The sequence below is a fragment of the Molothrus aeneus genome, chromosome 2, assembly GCF_037042795.1.
Source record: "Molothrus aeneus isolate 106 chromosome 2, BPBGC_Maene_1.0, whole genome shotgun sequence".
In the NCBI taxonomy this organism is placed as follows: Eukaryota; Metazoa; Chordata; class Aves; order Passeriformes; family Icteridae; genus Molothrus; species Molothrus aeneus.
Window position 1 is genome coordinate 81,910,530 of NC_089647.1, and position 18,713 is coordinate 81,929,242.

General features: G+C 38.5%; 1 protein-coding gene across 3 annotated transcripts; it reads left to right on the plus strand.

The window, feature by feature from the left end:
• Positions 1 to 98: 98 nt before the first annotated feature.
• On the plus strand, positions 99 to 11,954 carry ABHD13 (abhydrolase domain containing 13). 3 transcript variants are annotated; one of them, XM_066545166.1, is made up of 3 exons: positions 110 to 193; positions 1,914 to 1,945; positions 6,169 to 11,954. In XM_066545166.1, the coding sequence occupies exon 3, from the start codon at positions 6,204 to 6,206 to the stop codon at positions 7,215 to 7,217; it is 1,014 nt and encodes a 337-aa protein (XP_066401263.1). In that variant the 5' UTR covers positions 110 to 193; positions 1,914 to 1,945; positions 6,169 to 6,203; the 3' UTR covers positions 7,218 to 11,954. The 3 variants fall into 3 exon arrangements, with proteins under 3 accessions (XP_066401262.1, XP_066401263.1, XP_066401264.1); XM_066545167.1 differs by having other exon boundaries at positions 112 to 193; positions 1,910 to 1,945; XM_066545165.1 differs by lacking the exon at positions 1,914 to 1,945 and having other exon boundaries at positions 99 to 193.
• Positions 11,955 to 18,713: the final 6,759 nt, after the last annotated feature.

Here is an 18,713-nt window from a genome sequence, read left to right on the forward strand (position 1 = left end):
GCCGCGCCCCTCCCCCGGGCCGGGGCGGGGAAAGGCGGGGAGACGACGGAGAAGGGCTGAGCTGTGCCCTGGAAGCGGAACCGCGGCTGCGGTGACTTCCTGCCTCGGGAGGAAGGAGCGGTGGTTGAAGTTGCGCGTCGGGGGCTGCGCTGGCCCGAGGCACCGGCGGCGGCCGCCCGGGAGGATGCGGCGGGTGGGTCTGGCGGGCCTCGGCACGGGAGGGAGGCGGTCCCGGCCCCTGAGGCCGCGCCGGGCCGGGGGTGGTGGGGGCGGCCGGCGGGTTTGGGGTCCGGTTTGGGGTCTCGCCGGGGCTAAACGCGCCTCTTCCCTGGGGCGGCGGCAGGCGGGACATTGCCCCGGGTGCTGTGCGGCTCCTGTGCCCCCACGGCGGGACGTGGCCGCCGAGGCGCTGCTCCCGTGACAGCGCCGATAAAAGTTCCTGCAGGTGCCTCCCTGCGAAGCCCCGCAGACCTTCAGCTTCTTGGCAGCAAGACCTCGCTCCAGTGTTTGGTTTGTCTCCACTGCCAGGTGGAACAATTCCTGCAAATGGGTGCTTGTTGAAGGTGGGGCTGATGGTGACAGTAGTGTTCTAAATGGGCCAAGTGATTGTTTTGAAAAGGCTGAACTGGGTGTCTGTCGTCAGTCAAAAAGGAAGAAATTTAACGAGCTTTGAAATTGCTATATTTTAGCAGCCTAAGTCTCTAGAAAGTTAAAGTTCCAAGTTAAGGCATGACCAATCTTGGTTTGTTGTTGTTTGGTTTTTTTTTTTGTTTTTTTTTTTTTTTTGTTTTGTTTTTTATTTACACAGTATCATCGAAATTCGGGACATTGAACCACGATGGTACTTTGTACTATTTGTCATTTGGGAGGAGAAGTATCACGCGAGTTACGGGGAAATCGTTATCTGTTGTCAATACATGCAACTTGATGCAGAGCTGTGGATGTTGGTTGTTTAAAATAAGCAAGACAAGTGACTCGTTGATTTTAAAGCCAGAGCCATGAAATGTGTGATGCTTAAGTTATTCTTACTGTACTTTTTCCTTTTTTAGGAGTCGCTACTTTGCTGTTGTTTTTCTCTTTTTTTTTCCTTTCTTTTTTAATGAGTGTTTTTGTAGGATTTTAGTACTAAAAAAGTGTATTTTTGTGGTCCTTACTAAGCTTGTAGGTTTTCTTCCAGATCAGTTGACTAACTTCTAACTAATCAGTTGAAACTACCATCTTATAGTCGAGGACCTAATATTTCTACTTCTGGAGGTCTTCTGAATAAATATGAGTAAATTAAGTGTAACACTTGTGCAAGCCTTGTCTGTATCTGGAGGAGGTAGAGTCTAGGAAAAGGAAGTGGAGCCAAACAGATGTCGTTAGCTATTTCTCAAGAAATATATTTGATTTTGTTTCTTTGTGTTGAAATCCAAAGGATTGCAGTGAGTGTTAAGTCTTAACTTCTTTTTTTTTTAACTCTTTAATGAGGAAGCAGCCATTAAACACCTGATTATGCTTCTTAGCATTAAGTTTAAAGCTACTTATGCACTAAAAGTTAGTTTTAAGGAGAGAATGTAATGTTTGCTTTTAAGCACTATGTGTAGATGCTATGTTATTGTTATATATGTATATTATTATAATATCACAGTATTGTCATATACTGTGTGTTGTGTATATAGTCCAGGACATTGTGATTCTTGAACTTCATTATAAGATATTTTCAAGTTCATCAAATGTTTCAAACAAGCATTCAGCTTGATAGGAGGAGCATGAGATGCACAGTTTCATTGGTGAAGCAGTTGTAATTTTTAGGGGGTTTGGCTCTTATCACTTCTTAATCTTCCTTTAAGTAACAAGATAAACAGTAAATTACATGTGTAACTCTAAACCATTTTACTCAAAATTCATAAATGGAATTGTCTTTCAGGCAGAGATGAAGCCTGGGAAATCATCACATCTAAAGGTAAATGTTTTATGATATGATTAGTGTATGAAAATAATACTGTTTAATATTAAAAATATAGACAAAGGCAAAACAATAGATCCTGTGGCAGATACAAGAGTAATTTCAGCTGCCATTCAAAATGAATGAAAAATTGTTCCCTTTAAATACTTTATATTTAAAATGTTATCCCTTTAAGTATTTTAAATATACTCTTGAATTTTTGTGGGGTTTTTTTCAGTTGATAATGGTGTTAACCATTTAAAAATAGCATTTTTTAGGGCAAAATAGAATAGTGTTAAAATGCCTTGATGATAAAGAGGGGGGTTTTTTTCCTCAAAACTTTTATTGTTACGAGATTGGTATTTTCAGTAGCTACTGAAAATATAGCTTATAGAACTTGTAGCTCATATATAAGTTATATATAGCTTATAGGACTTGTAGCTCATCTGATAGAACACAGAGGTCTGCAATAGTTCCTAGGCTGTGGATTCAGCTGTGGAGATGTACAGATACAGGGGGGTGTGTGTGTGTGTATCAGCATGTGTGTATATCCCAACTCAAAGCTGAAGCTCACCACTTCCAAATTTATTTTCTGTTTTGAGAGACATACAGTTTCCATGGCAGACAATACAGTTCCATGGCAGTTTAAGCTGAAGGTACAGCAGCAGTCTGGCCAAGTCTTACTTGCATTAGGTCTCAACCTTGAGTTGGGCTGCATTGCTGTTCCTATGTGGCCATGGTTTCCTCAGTAAAGCTTTGTATTTCAGTACTGTCTTCTGCTTGTCTTTTAAGCTTACAAGCATGACCAAATAAATAGCTGTAGGAATTATAGCTGTAGGAATTGTCAGGATTCCCAAAGGCTCGCTTTTCCAATGTACCTTATCAGAGGGACAAGAGGAAAAATTTATTTTAAATGACCTTATGCTTATTTACCTAGCCTTTTACTTCGTTTAAATAATCAATGATTATGAAATACTGTGAATACTGTAAAATGGGATGTGACTCCTTGTTATAGGAAAATCTTGTTTTCAAAGTTACAGCAATTACATGAAACACAGTGCTGTAATACAATATTTCTTCCAAAACCAATATTTTTTTTTTTTAGTGAAGCAAGAGTACCCTCCAATAACTTAAAAGGGTGAATGCTTCTTGATATAACTGGGACATCAGACAGCTATGGGGCAAGTCTGTGACTCGTTGTTGTAGTCTAGGAACAGAAGCAGTCTTGTCTAAAGGGGAGATCAGGTTTGTCCAGGTTGGGTGGGTTGGTGGGTCTGCTCTGTTTCTCAAGTTGACCACATCAGACATCAATACACTGTTACATCATTCTAATACACTGTTCTCCCACTCTCACGCCTTTTCCAGATTATTCTGGCCCTCCATTAGTCGTAAAATTAGAGATGCAAGAGAAATGCAACACATGCTCTTTGTAATTCATGACAGAGCACTTTCATCATAAGATGTTATATTGTAAACTGCTTGGAAGGTTTATAACTTCCCATCCAGCACACCAGGAGTGGGAAATAAAGACCAAGGAGAGAATTTTGTGTGTGTTGTCTTGCAGTATGTTGAACAGTCTCAAATCTCAGCACTTCAAAAATTGCTGACCTTACTGCTCACTGAGTATTACTATATTAGCTTGCCCATTTTATTTCTGTCCTTGAAGTGGAAATTTTGTTCTATTTGTTTCATCTTCTGCTTTCCAAGATAGTGTTTGGAAGGTCTGTTGCTTTGAGCTCCGTAGAAAGTGTGGGTTGTAGCTTTATTGAAAATGAGATTATATTGATTTGGCTTGGAGTCTCTTCTAGGCTTGTTTGAGATACCATCCTTTTCTGCTCTAGTGATCTTTTAATTGGTATTGAAAGGTGGGGAGGAACCTAGGAAAAAATTTTTATCTTAGTTTCCTAACTAACAAATATTGCAACAAGGTGTGAAGGCCTGGAAATGAATGGAACCAGTGAAGTTTCACACAGCTGGGAAAAAAACTTTAGTAGTAATGCCAATTGTTCAATAAGGCAGAGTGGTCAGCTTTATTTAAATATGTAGTGACCATGAAACATTTGTGGCTGTGTAGTTTGCTCTTCCTCTTAACTATTTAGTGAATGTTAAGCTTTAGTTGTAAGATGTACTAGCTTTGCAATTCCAGTAGCTAAATATTTGTGTATACCTAGATATATATATACCTATATATATCAGAAGTAATCACACAGCAGCACTATCTCAGTAGTATCATATTTTGGTAATATTATCCTGCTGAAATAAAATTATAAGTGGTGTCCTTCTCATGAAACTAACATAGTTTATAAAATCAGTTGTGAGCATCAGTCTCCAAGTAATAATCCTTAGTGTATGTGGGATAACTGTTGCAAAACTTCATCACTTTTATTAATTCTTTATCTCTTAGTAGTTTTGTTTAACAGTGGGTCTCTTACTCTTGTGAATAGCTTCTTGAGAAAACATTTTTGGGGTTTCTTTCATTTTGTAAGAAAGTCAGCAAAATGTTGAATAGTGTAGGTAAGGAAATACTTTTACTGTCTCATTATCAATGTTCTTATAGTCTTGAAATGTAATGCAGGAAATGTTTGTTAACTTCTTTAGAAAGTTATCTTAGAAACTGAAGTAGCTGCTTTATATGTCTTCTAATAATTGTGAGATTTTTTACAAGGAAAATGGATCACAGGAATTAAATTTTCCTATAGACAGTATTTGTGCATACTTGGATATGGATAATAAACATGAATTTATAAATAATATAAGAGAACAAAGTTGAGATAACTACTCTTTTAGACTACTTTATATTTCACCAGTTCTATGTATTTGGAGTAGATACACTATATAAAAGCTTAATATCACATTGGGTTTGGTTAATATGTGAATTTTAGGATATGACATTTTTATTTCTGATTCATTTCTAATTTTTGCATAAAATAGAGATGGCAGGTTTTCCCGGTCAGATTGGGTGGAATGCAAAGGCTGTAGCTGCAGAGGTCACCTTTTACCACTCAAGCCTAACAAGATGGCTGGTATAAAATGCTTGGATGCATCTCTGCATGTCAGACTCCTTTGGAGTTTGAATTCAGATTATTGCTGTCCTATATCATTTTAGGAGATTATAACTTTGTGTCAAAAGTGTACCTATTACATGCTCTATAGTTTAGAGCATGTAATGCTCTTAGTGTTCACACTAAGAGCTCTAATCTTAGTGTCCTCAAACGAGTGAGTTTGTGTTGTCCCTTCCAGGTAGTGTGATTATTCAGTTCAGTGGTTTTTGTGTAGGTTTGGCATATGTTTTCATATGAACCAGGAGTGAATACTGCAAGATCTTGTATGGATGATGGGAGACATCATTTGGTTGGAAAGAAGGTTTAATCCATTGTTGTTAACATAACTCTCCTTATTTTATGCTGTGTGTCAGTTTTTGTCATGAGTCTGTTTTCATGTTTGGTATTTTCAGCAGTGTTTTTCATTGACCAGAGAATAATGTAGTTAATGGACTGTTTTCAGTGGTCTTTCATGATGATAAAATTTTCCATTCAGCTAAAGACTTAATGCAGATTACTGATCTGATAGTGGAAAATGATTGTTAGAAATCAGAAGCCATCAAAATACAGCAAAAAAAAACTGTCATAAATGTAACTACAAGGTGGTGTCTTAGTATAGAGGAGTCTCTCCTGAGCAGTTCAGGAGTTGCTCTGTAGCCAGAGTTGATTGAGATGCTGAACGATTTAAGCCACTAACCCACAGCAGTGCTGGCATGTGTGGTGAGCCTCCACTGGCTGCAGAGTGACGTGCACAGGCTTACTGCATGCTACTTAGCAACTTAAAAATAAAGGCTATTTTTGTTTGTGTTTTCTGAGTTCTAGAGTTACTTACATGAGCAGCTTTGACAAACTGGTGATACAGTCTGTATGGTTGTTCTCTTGCTTAGTAGGAAAGTCTGAGGGAAAGCAGAAGTTACTGTGGTCTCACTCAACCAGTCCTGTAGTGCTGTTAATGGACTGCCTGCAGAAATACTGTAAATGGGATTTTGAAGAGTTCTAAAGCCTTTCCTTATGATTGCATTTCTGCTTGTTTTACAGAGTCAGATGGTTTCCAAAAGTTCAAAGAGAGTTTGCCACCAAATTTTATGTTAATGTTCCAATACATTGACTTGCCATTAATCTTCTGCAAGTACAAATGCTTAAATTGTTACCTTTTTCTTTTTTCTATATTTATATGTATACATTTGGGTTCTTTTGCAGGATTTACTTGGAGTAAAAGATCACTGACTTCTACAATGGAAAAATCATGGATGCTTTGGACCTTTGTTAAAAGATGGCTACTAGCTTTGGCTTCCTGGTCTTGGAGTCTCTGCCGTATTTGTCTTTTGCCCTTGATAGTGACTTTTCACTTGTACGGAGGCATTATACTCCTTATATTAATATTTGTATCAATAGCAGGTATATTATATAAATTCCAGGATGTTCTGCTTTACTTTCCTGAACAGCCCTCTTCATCTCGCCTTTATGTTCCTATGCCTACTGGTATACCACATGAAAACATCTTCATCAAGACCAAAGATGGAGTTCTTCTCAATCTTATTCTGCTGAGATACACAGGGGACAATGCAGCGTATTCTCCAACCATCATTTACTTTCACGGAAATGCAGGCAACATTGGCCACAGGTTGCCAAATGCTTTGTTGATGCTGGTAAACCTGAAAGTAAACTTAATTTTGGTCGATTATAGAGGGTATGGCAAAAGCGAAGGAGAAGCAAGCGAAGAAGGCTTGTACTTAGATTCTGAGGCTGTCTTAGACTATGTGATGACTCGGTCTGATCTTGATAAAACAAAAATTTTTCTTTTTGGCCGTTCCTTGGGGGGAGCAGTAGCTATTCACTTAGCTTCTGAAAATTCCCATAGGATTTCTGCCATCGTGGTGGAGAACACCTTTCTTAGCATCCCATACATGGCCAGCACTTTGTTCTCTTTCTTTCCGATGAGGTATCTTCCGCTGTGGTGCTACAAAAATAAATTTCTATCCTACAGAAAAATCTCTCAGTGCAGAATGCCTTCTCTCTTCATCTCTGGGTTGTCTGACCAGTTAATTCCACCAGTTATGATGAAGCAACTTTACGAATTATCCCCAGCTCGGACTAAGAGATTGGCAATATTTCCTGATGGAACTCACAATGACACTTGGCAGTGCCAGGGTTATTTCACTGCACTTGAACAGTTCATCAAAGAAGTAATAAAGAGTCACTCCCCTGAAGAAATGGCGAAAACATCATCTAACGTAACAATAATATAATTGATATTCTTCTTTGGGGTGGAGTGGGGCAAGTACCTGCACTGTACCTTGATTTGTGATAAGTGGTAAAAGAATGTTTGTTTTTAAATGTATGTCATGTCTGTACTTGCCTAAAGAGTGAAATTAAACTTGGAAAGGTCTGATATTTTATTAAGGTGTTCCAGATAACTTTTACATTTGCAGCATTGTAAATGAACCATTTTATGTCTTTCTCATACTTTTTTGGTATCTCTGTCCATATATTCCACTTGTTTGATATGTACAACAGATGCTATTAAAGAAAATTGCTACAAAAGTAGTACAGAATGTATTTAGAACAACGGGAGGCTCTTCGGTATTCACTGCTGTATGTGTGAGCTTTTTGGACAGCCATGGTTAGCACAATGATTACTTGCTTCTCTTAGAGTTTATTTAAAGTGTGCCATGCATGAGATTAGTGTTTTATTTCTTGAAATTTTATATTATGCAAAGTGGGAAGACTTTAATGCGCTAAATAATATAAAATAACATAAATGGTAGAGTATACTTGCAGGTATACTATCCTGGGTTATTACTGGTTTCTATGGTTATGCAAACTTATATATGTCAAACTGCAGTTGAAGATGAAAAGATACTTTCTTTATTTTCATTTGCTGTTTGTATTATAATAGTGCACAGAAGGTTGTATGTGCCTGACATCATGACTTTTACCCAGGCAATTTCTGTATAGGAAATAGAAGTAACTTTTTCTGAAAGAGATCAGTGCAATTTAAGCTCCTTTCTGCCTCAAGCTCTCCTCACTAATGCACAGGCAAACTATTTGGTAGTACTAGTCTGCTTGTCCATTTGAGGTGATAATTCTTAAGGCAAAATGGGTGGTCATACAAGGTAAAAGTAAGTTTTTGTGTTCAGACTTTTACACTTCTGTAGTTAAATGTTTGTGCCCTTTATTTATACCTCCTAAAGAAACAAATTCAAATAATTACCAGTGATCACATGATTAGAGATAAATGGTACAGTTGCTACAGTAAGGATAGTGAAAATGGGCAGATAGTCCTAGATGGTCCTGTCATTGAGGGAAGGAAGGCTCTGCAGACACTGATTGACTGGAGCAACAAGCCAAGGCCAAGGGCACGAGGTTCAGCAAGATGAAAGGCTGGGTCCTGCACCTGAGTCACAACCCCAGGCAGCACTACAGGCTGGGGAAAGAGTGGCTTGAGAGCTGCTCAGCAGAAAAGAGACTTGGAGATGCTAGTCAACAGCTGCCTGGATGTAAGGCTGCAGTGTGTCCAAGTGGGTAAAAAGGCCAGTGGCATCTTGGCCTGTATCAAAAATAGCATGGCCAGAAGGATCGGGGCAGCAGTGATCCTTGTACTTGGCACTGGTGAGGCCACACCTCAAGTCCTGTGCTCAGTTCTGGGCCCTTCACTACAAGAAAGATATTAGGGGGCAGGAGCAAGCCCAGAGATGGGTAACAGAGCTGGGAAGGGTCTGGAGCACAAGTTCTGTGAGGAGCAGCTGAGGGATATGGTGGTGTGTGGGTGAAAGAAAAGGTGGCTCAGGGGAGACCTCATTGCTCTACAGCCACTTGAAAGAAACCTGTAGGAAAGTGAGGGTCAGCCTCTTCTGCCATGTTTCAAGTACAAGGATGAGAGGAAATGGCCTTGCATCAAAGAAGGTTCAAATTAGATATTATAAAACAAATTTCACTGAAAGAGTGGTTAGCCATTGGACTAAGTTGCCTAGGCAGGTAGTGGAATCACCAGCTGCTCTGGAATCATTCAAGTCATCTGGATGTGGCATTTGGGGATATGGTTTAGGAGTGATTATGGTTGTGTTAGGTTGATGATTGTACTAGAGACCTTGAAGGTCTCTTCCAACCTTAATGATTCTGTGATCAAAGACATGCTGTTAACTTAGTCTCTGATGGAATGTGGGAACTGTTTAGATCTCTTCTGCAGGTTTAATTACTCATCTGCTGCAGCTGAGTTTGTCTCTTCAAAATATTTTTTTTAATAGAGAGAACAAATTGGAAAATCTTTCACACAATCTTTAAAGTTGCCCTTTGGATTCAAATTTTTAAGTACTTTTCTGCCATGTTTTCCTGATTCAGAAAAGCATCTCAGCACACACTTAAAATCTGTTTCCTGAAGGGTAGTCACATTTTAAGCTTGTGCTTAAGTTCTTTGGTTGAATAAAACTGCTTTCCTGAACTGGTGCCTTAATGGTTATGCCTCCTAATGGAATTATAGTTCTTATCTTACGTACATGAGGGTAATAGTTGTCAGCAGTTTGTAGACAGGATGATACATCTTTTCAAAATGTGATTTTTTTTTTTAATAAACATTCACATACCAGAAGTTGCTGCTTTCTCTGGTAAGTATCTTTTGTGGTACTATTATTAAGGTTTTTGTAGAGTTGATCGAAAAACTATACATCTTTTTGGATCTATAGACAGAAAAACATAGTGCATACTTTTCAATCTGAGTGAAACCAAAACTATCTTTTCAGCCTTACAGTGGTGATATTTTCTTTTTCCTTTTGGGGAGAGGGGTGCTTGGGCACGGTATATTGGAGAAGTTTGACTGGAGGCTGGGAGATGAGGCTGTATTTGTATAGTAGAAAGGAGTTGATAGATATCAGATTGCCCTTCCCTGATGTATTCTACAGTGAGATGTAAGCTGCTTGCATAGATTGTTTCACCTACTTCACATTGCTTTACAATAGAGGTGGAGAGAGAGAAGGAAAATTAGCAGTCAAATACTGCTTTTCTAAAATTCAGTTGATGAAGCCAAAAGAGTAGATTAATTGTTGGAGACAGAATGAAGAGAAAGTAATTGTTTCAGAAGTTGTCATATCTTGACATTAAATACCATTGGGGCTGGGGGGAGGAGGTGTTCACAGAGCATCAATTTCTAAAGTAACATGGCATTTAACCCTACTTGGCACCAATCAAAACAAAACTCTCAGCCCCAGAATGCCCCTAGTATTATGTGGTACTTTTATGCAAATGAAGTATTCCTGTTTGAGCACACAGTTGCTAAGACAAAGTCAAATGTGTAGTGTTAGATTATGGCAATCTGAAACTCTTCGAAGTGGGCTGTATCTAAACATTACTTTTCATTATCAAGCCATATATGTTTTCACTATATTGTCTGCAGGACATAAGTATGAAACTAATTTTGCAGGTATTGTGTGTGAGTTGACACAATTGTCATGTATGCATCTTTACACTTGTGTGGTTTCTTCCACCTTGCACATATGCACAGTTTTGTTTCTCACTTAATGTGTTAGCCACATTCACACTTGTGAATGAATGTTATTATGCTATTTTTCATTGCATTGGTTATGAAGTCCACTGAAGGAAATAGGAGGGAAGTGATGTTTTTATGCAAGTATTCCCCTGCTCTGCATACAATTCTTTAAGGGACGGAGGGAGAAAGAAAGGGGAGGAAACAAGTGAGGACTTGTTTCATGGACTGTGTGATGGAAACCACAGTTATCTGCTGCTAAAAACTGAACTACAAGCAACATAGTAATAATAACTTTAAATTGCCAAATGGTGTGTTATGATACTGTTACATTTATTTTATTTAATGCCATTATATGTTTTCCCATAACGGTTATCCATTTGTGTATAGATATTTCCCAAATATTTGTCCTGTAGATATAAATTTCTAGTTTGGGAAGAAGTTGAGTTCTTTTCACAGGTTTGTAAGAAAGCCTTAGTTTAAATATGTTCATTAAAGGAATTTTCTGTTTTATAGGAAGACATTTAAGTTAAAAAAAAAATTAATGTGAAAACAAAGTTCCCAGGGAGGGGTCAGGAGTTCAACAGCTGTAGCAGTAGAGTTCCTTGTAAGAAAGCATAAAACCTTGTGGGTGCACAAATTGTGGTTTTAATTTGTGGAAATACTTGAGGCTTCCTACTAACCCAAGTTTACATTCCCAGAATTTGTGTCTGAACTGTGAAATGCAGAGAGATAAGCTGTGCTTTCTTCTGGAGAAACATTAACTGATTTAGCTGCCCTCATGTCCATTTCTCAGGTAAAATTAGAAACAGAGCACAAATGCATTTGGTAGGCTGTGGACAATCTGTCAGCTGAAGGGCAGAAGGATTAACTATTTATGCAAAATATGCATATCAGCATCTCTAAGCTAATAATTGGGTCATGTTGGATGTTCACAGTGAAGAATGAAAGGCAGAATTGAGAGTCCAAGGTATGGTCTTTTCCCTTAGCAAAAAGATGCAGATGTACCTCCATTTGTATTTCATCAATTCTTGAAAAATACATTTTTATTTTTGTTAATGACAGGCAATTTTGCTAGGGGCACTTCTGCCAAATATGAAACCAGTGCCTCTTGCATGTAGTGGGATCAGCCTAATGTATCCCATGAGGTATAATTTGCAATGCCATCCTGCTTGTATAATTTAGAGTAGAACCCCACAGAAGTGTAAATAGAGACAGCATATTAAAGTTCTAAATAACACTTATGTTTTGAATTTAGAAACAGTCATTGATTATGAGATGCAAGCTTTTTGTTTGATTTTTCTTTAATATATAGTTAAGCCAAAACTGTCTTATGAAGTATTCTTAAGTTTTGTAGACAAAGCATAAATGTTATTGTATATGTGCTAATTGTGGCAAAGTTTTACATTATCATTCTAGTTGGTTTTTACAATAAAGTTAATTTTACAAAAAACACTTTTCTATTTTTATGTACTGACATATGCAATAAATTGATACATTAAAAGTGCTGGTAATGTCTTATTCTAGTTTGTGGCCTGTGTTCAGTGTGTTTGCATGGTAACAGATCAACCCCAAGGTATAATTTTCAGTCACTTACTAAAGCCAGAGCACATGGACTAGGCATCTGCATTGTTAGATGTGGCCTTTGTGGAAAGCTATTACATCAGAGGAAAAAGCATATTAAGAAATATGTTTCTAAGCTTTGGCATGTATCCTCACTTTCAGGAAGTGTTAGTAAGTAAAACTGGTGTGTGGTGGCTCTCTATCACTTTCTAACACATTTTGCATTTCAAAATTTCTCAGTCTGGGGATCTGAGAGATGGTCTAAGTATTAATGTCCATTAGAAAGCATTTTGAAGTGTTTCTGACTTGTTTTACCACATATGCTGGCAATATTTTAAATACCAGTTTTAAATCCTATAATGCCACTCAGATTTATAGTTAATTCATACAGTTGGAGTGGGATACTCAGTCTGAAGCAATTTCTACTTTCTTACAGAGAAATGCATTACTAAGCTTATATCACCTCTGCTCCCATTCAGCATGGTTAATATCAATTAACATGAAAATAAGCCCAGAAAATAAGGGCTACTGCTGTCTTTTATGAAGCTGCAAAATTTATGTCCTCTCCTGAATTACTTCAAGGCTTATAGTTAAATTTTAACTCAGTACCTAGGAAACGGGGCTGTGGGTGGGGGGTGTAGGTGTGGTACATTTGGACACTCCGTTCATGATACCTATTAGTGTGGAATGAAAAAAAAATTCTAATTTTTGTAAAGGAAGAAATGAAAGTACAGGAACAACTCCAGATTTGAGTACTTCATGAGAATATTGCCCTGAATGAGAAGCAGGTTGCTGTCTTGTGAACTATGTCACTAAAACTTGCTTGCTCAGTAGTGTTCTGGAGAACACAAGGTCTTGCATTTGCTTTCTCTTACTTGAAAATTGATAAGCAGCTAGGCTACCAAGTGCAGCACAAACTGTGTCTTGGAATGTCTCATGATGTTATATTCATTTGCTTAGTAGATGGGTATAGGCCTTCATATCAGGCAAAACACCATATTTTAATTTTTCTCTGAATTTGGAGTACTGTTTAAATCATAGCAGACATTCATGAGGGCACATGAACATCTAACTAAAACTGGAGCAGCCCTCCCCAGAAGGACTTGGGGGTGTTGGTGGGTCAGAGGCTGGACATGACCCCGCCATGTGCACTCACAGCCCAGAAAGCCAAAGGTGTCCAGAGCAGCATCCAAAGCAGCAGGGCCAGGGAAGGGATTCCTCTGCTCTGCTCTGCTCTGCTCTGCTCTGCTCTGCTCTGGTGAGACCCCACCTGCAGTGCTGCATCTAGCTCTTGATTCTTCAGCACAGGAGGGACATGGAGCTGTTGGAGGGAGTCTAGAGGAGGGCCACCAATCTGATTAGAGAGATGGAGCACCTCTTCTATGACAAAAAAAGCTAAGAGAATTGGGCTTGTCCAGCCTGGAAAAGAAAAGGTTTTGGGGTGACCTAATTGCAGTTTTACAGTACCTTAGGGAAGCTACAAGATAGATGGAGAGGTTTTTACAAGGTCATGAAGTGACAGGACAAGAGGAAAAGGCTTAAAATTGAAAGAGAGTAGGTATAGATTAGATATTTGGAGGGAATTCTTTGCTGTGAAGGTGGTGAGGCACTGTAACAGGTTGCCCAGAGACGTTGTGGATGCCCCATCCCTGGAAGTATTCCAGGCCAGGCTGGATGAAGGTCTCAGCAAGTTGATCTAGTGGAGGATGTCCCTGGCCATGACAGAGTTGTTGGAACAAGATGATCTCTAAGGTCCCTTCCAACCCGACTCTATGAAATGAAATCCAGACCAAAGGCTTGCTGTCTGTTAAAAAGATCAAGTACAGACAGATAAGGCTTTAAGAAAATGCTGAACCATTGGCTTAGCAAAAATTATTTTCTCCAAAGATATTGAACGTGCCTGGGCTTTTAATCTCTTGTTGGACTCTATTCAGGGTCTTTTAGATTTTGTACTGAGTTCTGCCTCTGTAAGTAGATAGGAAGATACACTGATTATTTTCTGGATTTGTTTTGAAAACATTGATGTGATTAATTTGTTATGCTTCAGCTTGGATGGGGACAGAATAACTTTTGTATGTCTGGGAAAAACAGCAGTTTTTCTTTCTCTGAAAGGCAATGCAGCTTAAAAGCAGATTTGGTTTTACTGTATTAAAGAACATGGTTTCACTCCCAGCTGGAGATGCATATTTAATAATGTGAAGCAATGAGCTGAATAATGCAAAGCTGCAAGGTGGCTGACAGAAATGTATGTTCACATACCAAGTTCAGAGAGATGTTGCTGCTATTTGACAAGTAACTAAGGAACTGATTGTGCTGCTTGAAGGCAGAAAGAAAGGAAGTTCTACAGCTGGTTTGAATTACACTTAATGGCTAGTGTAGGCTAACTATTTACAAAAATTCAAAGGGAAAGGTCAGGCAGAGAACCCTTTCCTGTTTGTCCTCTAGGAGTCAAGGACAGTGTAGCAAATACAGCTACGAGGAAATTTTGAAAATATTTGAATCCTTGTCCTGTGCCCTCTATTGAAGGTCTCCAGACTGTAGCAGCAGCAGAGCGGCCACTCCCACATGAAGGGCCATAGCTCCGTGTTTATCTTGTTATCATACAAAAGCATTTTCAGCCCATCTGTGCAAAATCTGTTAAGTTGCATAGTGTCAAAGAGGTGGAGAAATGCAGTTCTCCATGTTGCTGGATAGCAAAGCCGGTGAGACAGTAAGAGGAGTGGGCTTCAGCTGTATGAGAGGGCTCCTTTTTCCCTGGGCAGTAAGAACCAATTGCTGTAACATCATGGGGGGGGAAGGGGAAGGGGAAGGGGATGGGGAGGAGGCTGCCATTAAGCTGCTGTAGTATATAAATCCTGGGTTGTCTTTTTATATTTTTCATGTTTTGAAAATTATTTTCTAGCTGGTTCTGCTGCATACTTTGAAAGACACCTATAATAATTGTTTTTCCTTTCTGTGTCAGTTCCTCTTCTCTTTGAAAGCACTGTAATAACCATGTAAAAAGTGACAGTGGCTGCAAGTCAGATCTAGGTTTACTTTGTGTAGTATGCATTTGGACCCAAATTGCCTGGGTATCTAGAAAAGTAATATATTGCAAGAAATGAAACAAAGATGGCATACCTAAAATATGCAGACACATTTGTGTTATCCTCGGCAATTTTGAAATGTTGACGAAAAGAGAAAATATTGTCCTTTTCGCCTCAGAAAAATCTCATGTAATTTTTTGTTTTCCTTTTAACAAGAAAATTTATCAAATAAGGCTTAAACGGTTTGTATAATACATCCTTTACTTGAAAGGCATTCAACAGCTTCCTAGAAGTTAAAATAATAAGATGTAAGATATACAGCCACAGGAGTGGCGTATCCAGAAATAGAATGCTTTTGGGATCCATTTGTGAGGCAGAATTTGTCCGGATTTGCTGCTGTATAAGCTGTAGTTAATGGCTGAAAGAACTAATTAAGTGTTCTTGAAGGGAATTTGTACTGTTTCAGAGGGGTATCTGTGAATACTTACATACAGATCTCTTTATTAGCAGAAAACTATAATACAGGATTTATTTTGATCTCCCTCAAAATAGTCCTCCTGTTTTGTCCATCTTCAGAAAGGACTCAAAATGAAATGGAAAATTTCAGAATGGAGCCTCAGCCTTTTCTGTGCTCTGCACTGTCTTGTGTGGTGAGGCGAGATAGCGTGGTCTCTTTCTTGGAATAGCCGCAGGGACCATTTTGCGGCTGCTCCAGAAGTATGTGAAGCTGGACCCTTGCCACTGGAGGCGTACTTTTAGTGCAGCCTGCGACACACTCGCCTGGATCTCTGGGTTGCAGCATCTGCACAACCTCCTCTTTAAAAACAGAACATTTGTTTTGAAGTAAACTTTGATGTTTCTTCAGTAAATCGGGTTTTTACACAAGACTTCACAGTCATATCAACTGCTTCTCTTTTGTGCATTGAACTTCGTTATGGGTTTTTCCTCTCCCACAAAGAAGATGCTTTTGTGGTTAAAGTACATAACTGGATTTCAGGAAATCAAGAATTCAGTTTCTGGTTAAACCACAAATTTCCTGTATGATTGGTTGCTATCTCTGTCTTGGTTCCCCACCAGATGTAATGTTGATCTTTTATAAATTTTCAGATTAGCAGATTAATTTAATCTGAACCTCTGCATAATGGAAATGAAAAAAATTTAAAAAAAAAGTTAATTACCTGCATAAAATTACAGGGTTTGTTTCTGCTGTAACATCTTGGAAGTTTTACACAGCCTTAAATTTGGGTTCAGGAATCCTTAATAATGGGTTCAGGAACCCATTTTCCTGTCTTGTAGTGAAACATTCTCACCTTTAAGCATCTTCAGTGGTAATGTGTTGGGGTTTGGTTTTCATTTATTTATTGTTTTGAATTTACCTAAATTTTTAATCTTTTTCCTGGAAGTAATGGACTTGGTTAACTAGAATTCTTAGACTAGCCAAGGCATTTCTTAATAGTTTTCCTTGGCTAAATGAAAGAGGTTTTTTCGTCAGTTAATCTGAATGTTCAACATAGCTCATACTTTGGGGTAAGGAGACACTGATGTATGCACAGATCATGTACTGTGTATGCAAATTAAGACCATATTTTCAGAATATCTTTATTATAAGGGTTTATTTTTATTTGTTTGTGGAGTTAAATGGCCAGGGCTACTTTTCTGCAGTTTAATCCAATGATATTTCCTTTTGTAGCAATAGTTTGGAAAATGCTGCTTTGAACCGGTTTTAAAGCAGCCCCTAAGGTTTGCTGACTGCATGTGTTTCTTGAGACCAAAATTGTTGATGTGGTACAAAAGTTTGCAAAAGGATTTTCAGGAAAGCTGTCCAGTAGAAGCAAGCTGCTAGCCAAAACCTGAACACCATTTCTGAGATTAGTTCTTTAGGTCTATTATATTAATTCTGTATTTTTGACCTTTTTCACAGTTCAGTTTTGTCAGTATTAGCTATATGCAAATAGGTTTTGCCAATATAAAAGCACGATGCTATTTCCCTACAGCATATATATCCAAATAGTATACCTCTATTTCAACAAGAATATTCCACTGAGAGCTTATGCTCAGCTGAAATCATCCCTTCCCATGTCTGCTAGTGGGAGGCTGATCTGAGCACTCCTTAGTCCTCTTTAGTCACACCTTAGTTCAAAACACAGCAGAAGCAGCATGTGCTGATCTTACTGACTTTGCTTTGCAGCTCTGCCAACGAGAGGAATCACAAGGAGAGTATGTTGTGACAAGACATAGTGGCAAGCATTGAGACACTGACTCCAGCTTCCAGGCTCTGCAGCTAGCATTGGATTGTTATTTGGTTTGGGGGCTTTTTTGGGTTTGGTGATTTTTGGTTTGGTTTTTTTTTTTTTTTGAAGTAATATTTGTGATTCACTTTGATGCAATTAGCAATCTGCAATTAACTAAAGCTCCATTTGATTATATTAGAAGTTGTTTAACTAAGTATGCTTCTAGGTGATTCATACAGGTTTTCATGATTGACCTCTTATTGTCATTAGCTATTGTTCCACTGTTTTTGTCATCACCGAAGTTGTCTGAGCTTACACTTTCTTTCAAACCACTTAACTGCTTATAAATTTACAGAACAACACAAGGTTGCCAACAGAGGAATCCCTTTGATGCTTAGCTCCAAATGCCTATTGAATTTAACAATTTCCCATGTGTGGGCTGTTGAGATTTTCCTCATCTCCCTTTTGAAAGTGTCATTGATCAGAATTATAAGCAAGATGGAGCCAGATGTCTTACAGAAGTCCTCTATGTCACCACAATTACTTTGTCAGCCCAAAAAATGACCCATTTAAAGAGCCTGTGGAGGCTGGGAACAGCCTATTTTCTCTAGAAGTGGCAAGAGCACTGCTATTTATATACCAGTCTGATATTTTCTGATACATTAATGACTGCAGAGACCTCACTGGCCAATAGTTTCTTGGTATTCCTGGATAGCTAGTTATAACTTTCATGTTCTCACTCGGTTTCATTTTCTAAAATAGCACTTCTTTTCCAACTGTCACATTATTTTTTATTTTTGGAACAGTCAGTACTAGTCTGGTAATGTTCTGATGTCTAGGGATACTTGAAGGCATGTCTGCTTAGTACCAATAATTGCTTATTCTGTTAAAAAAAAACCTACATTAGTTCATATTAAATTTCCTTCAAAATGCAGCCCCATTTACAGCTTAGCTTACTCTTTAAAATGGGAACAGAAATGGTATGTTATTCTATTTTTTCCACCCCACACTGATTTCTATATAATTTCTCACAGTATTTATGTGGCTTCTAGGTGCAAGATACAGGATATCTATTTTTTCCTTTGCATTTAGGGACAGATTTACTTATCTGTGCAGGATGTGTGTAGTTGCTAGAGGTGGCAAAATAAAGAAAAGAGTGCCTTGCATCACAACGGAAGATGATGAAGCCTATAATCACACTAAATTTCTTGTGGCCTTAGGAAACAGAAGAGGGAGAGGCTACGGAAGCTGTCACTCAATTGTTGTTCCTTCTTCCTTCTCCTTCCCAAAAGAATTAATTTGATCTGAGCTACTCTGGTAGGTGTTGTCATAAGGATTTATTACACAGTGTTTGGACTGACCTGTAAAAGCTTTTTTCTTTTGCGAAGATAAAGTTTAGTTACATGGTAAGAGGGGTTGGCCCATTGATTTTAGCCATAATTGTGA